The sequence below is a fragment of the Xenopus tropicalis genome, chromosome 3 (genome assembly GCF_000004195.4).
Source record: "Xenopus tropicalis strain Nigerian chromosome 3, UCB_Xtro_10.0, whole genome shotgun sequence".
Taxonomy (NCBI): domain Eukaryota; kingdom Metazoa; phylum Chordata; class Amphibia; order Anura; family Pipidae; genus Xenopus; species Xenopus tropicalis.
The window spans coordinates 131,544,478-131,546,831 of NC_030679.2; the positions used below are offsets into that span (position 1 = coordinate 131,544,478).

Here is a 2,354-nt window from a genome sequence, read left to right on the forward strand (position 1 = left end):
CTGTTCACAAACGCTGTCCATCTAATCTGACTGAGCTGGAGCTGTTTTGCAAAGAAGAATGGGCAAGGATTTCAGTCTGTAGATGTGCAAAGCTGGTAGAGACATACCCTAAAAGCCTGGCAGCTGGAATTGCAGCAAAAGGTGCTTCTACAAAGTATTGACTCAGGGGCTGAATAATTACGCACACCCCACTTTGCAGTTATTTATTTGTAAAAAATGTTTGGAATCATGTATGATTTTCGTTCCACTTCTCACGTGTACACCACTTTGTATTGGTCTTTCACGTTTAATTCCAATAAACTTGATTCATGTTTGTGGCTGTAATGTGACAAAATGTGGAAAAGTTCAAGGGGGACCGAATACTTTTGCAAGCCACTGTATATAGGCATTATGGTTGAACTTGATGGTTGTATGTCTTTTTTAACCTAACTTACTATGTTCCTTGTTCCTTCAGTTGGAGAGGACAGAGCTTTCAGCCGTGTATTTTGCCATCCAAAGTCTTTTTATTTATTCTATGTATTATTTCATGTATTTATCCACTAGTAGTAATAGTTTAGAGGTCTCGGCTAAATGTATTAGTCTTTCAAATGTGACTTGAAAAGTTTTCCTTCGGTGTAAGAAGGTATGTAACGATATGCATAGATTTATAGCAGATAATGAGCAGATTAATACTGGTAAATAGGTTCTTACCAAAAAATGTTTATGGTTTAGGTAGCCATTAATTTTCCACAGAATTCAAAAAATATTTGGTAAATACTATTTTTGCAGCAGACAGGACCTGCCGGTTTCTGAGGCTGTACACCAGTGGGTTTAGCATTGGGATAAAACCCAAGTAAATCAGGGAAAGCAGCTTGTCTACTTCTTGAGAACTTTCTGAGACTGGTTTCATGTACAAGCTGATGCATGTACCGCTATACAGCAATACAACTGTGAGATGTGAGGAACAGCTGGAGAACGTCTTGAGCTTTGCAGCTGAGGTTCTCATCTTCAGGATGGTATATATGATGTAGGCATAGGATGTTAGGATCAACCCAAATGGAAACATTCCTATTAATGGTACATCGACTATTATTAATGTATTTATGAGGCTTGTATCACTGCAGGAAAGCTTTACCAAGGATACAATTTCACAAAATATATGGTTTATATTAAGCCTGCAGTAAGACAAACGAGATGCAAGTGAAGTATAGCACAATCCATTGGTGACACAGAAAATCCAAGACATTGCCATTAACAGGATGCAGAACCTTGGGTTCATAATGAGGTGATAACGCAGAGGGATACAAATAGCCACATATCGGTCATAGGCCATAATGGCTAATAGGGGAAAATCACTGCTAGATACATAAAGAAATAGCTGTGCCATGCAACTATAAAAAGAAATGCTCTTTACCCCTGTAAAGATAATGGCCATCAGCTTGGGCAGTAGAGCAGAGGCAGAGACAATGTCCTGGGCTGCCAGGTTGCACAGGAAGAAGTACATGGGGGTGTGCAGTTGGGGTACCAGGCACACAAGCACAATAATCAGCAAGTTCCCTAGCACAGCCAGTAGGTACATCAGTAACAGCCCAATAGAAATAATATAACGATGTTCTTCAGAGTTGGAAAAGACTAGGAGATGGAACTCTCTTGATACTGTGATATTCCTGACATGTTCCATGGTACTGCCTACACTGAGAAGGAAACAACATTTTACACAAAACCTTAAAAATATAAGGTCTGGTTTAAGAGTATAGATATGGTGCTGTATAATAAGCCGATGCTATATAAATATGTGTTAATAGTAATAAATTGCACAAGTGTAGCTGGCAAAACAAATCAGATCTTTGCTTTGATATTCTACTTTACTTTGGGGATGCCAAGTAAGGGCTGTGATTGGCTATTTGGTAGCTCCATATGGACTGCAGGAGGCTCTGCTTGGAGTAAAACTGTGTCTTTCTAAAACTAGCAGCATTGGCTTCTATTCAGTACATGAATTTTAGCTCTACATATACAATAACAGGCCTATGTCTTAATTCCATCATTTTATTATATTCCTGCATTTTGTTTAACTTGAAATAGACATTATAGACATGGTCTCAAAATCACAACATCACAGTGGAAAGGAAAACTATGTGATTTTGGTACAATATCTTCTTGGGATCCCTGATCAATTGATTTAGAGCCGGCATGTTTAGCTAAATGAATGATATGCAGGAATAGGGCAGAAAGTCGAGTATTTGCTGCTTACCAGGGTCTCCTGTTTCTCTTAGTCTTCTGCAAGCCTTGTGCAAGTCCTCAGGGTGTTTATATAGGAGCTACAGCAGAGTTGGAAGCAGAGTATTTATATGTTTTCTAAAGCCTGTAGGAAATAC

At 38.8% G+C, this 2,354-nt stretch overlaps 1 protein-coding gene across 1 annotated transcript; it reads right to left on the reverse strand.

Annotated features, from left to right (window-relative positions):
- Window positions 1-718: 718 nt before the first annotated feature.
- LOC116409560 (olfactory receptor 1-like) lies at window positions 719-1,660 on the reverse strand. The gene has a single exon (XM_031898236.1). The coding sequence runs from the start codon at window positions 1,658-1,660 to the stop codon at window positions 719-721; it is 942 nt and encodes a 313-aa protein (XP_031754096.1).
- Window positions 1,661-2,354: the final 694 nt, after the last annotated feature.

Bases quoted from the DNA above. Each gene is read 5' to 3' on its own strand.
- LOC116409560 (XM_031898236.1), bottom strand. From the start codon at position 1,660: ATGGAACATGTCAGGAATATCACAGTATCAAGAGAGTTCCATCTCCTA.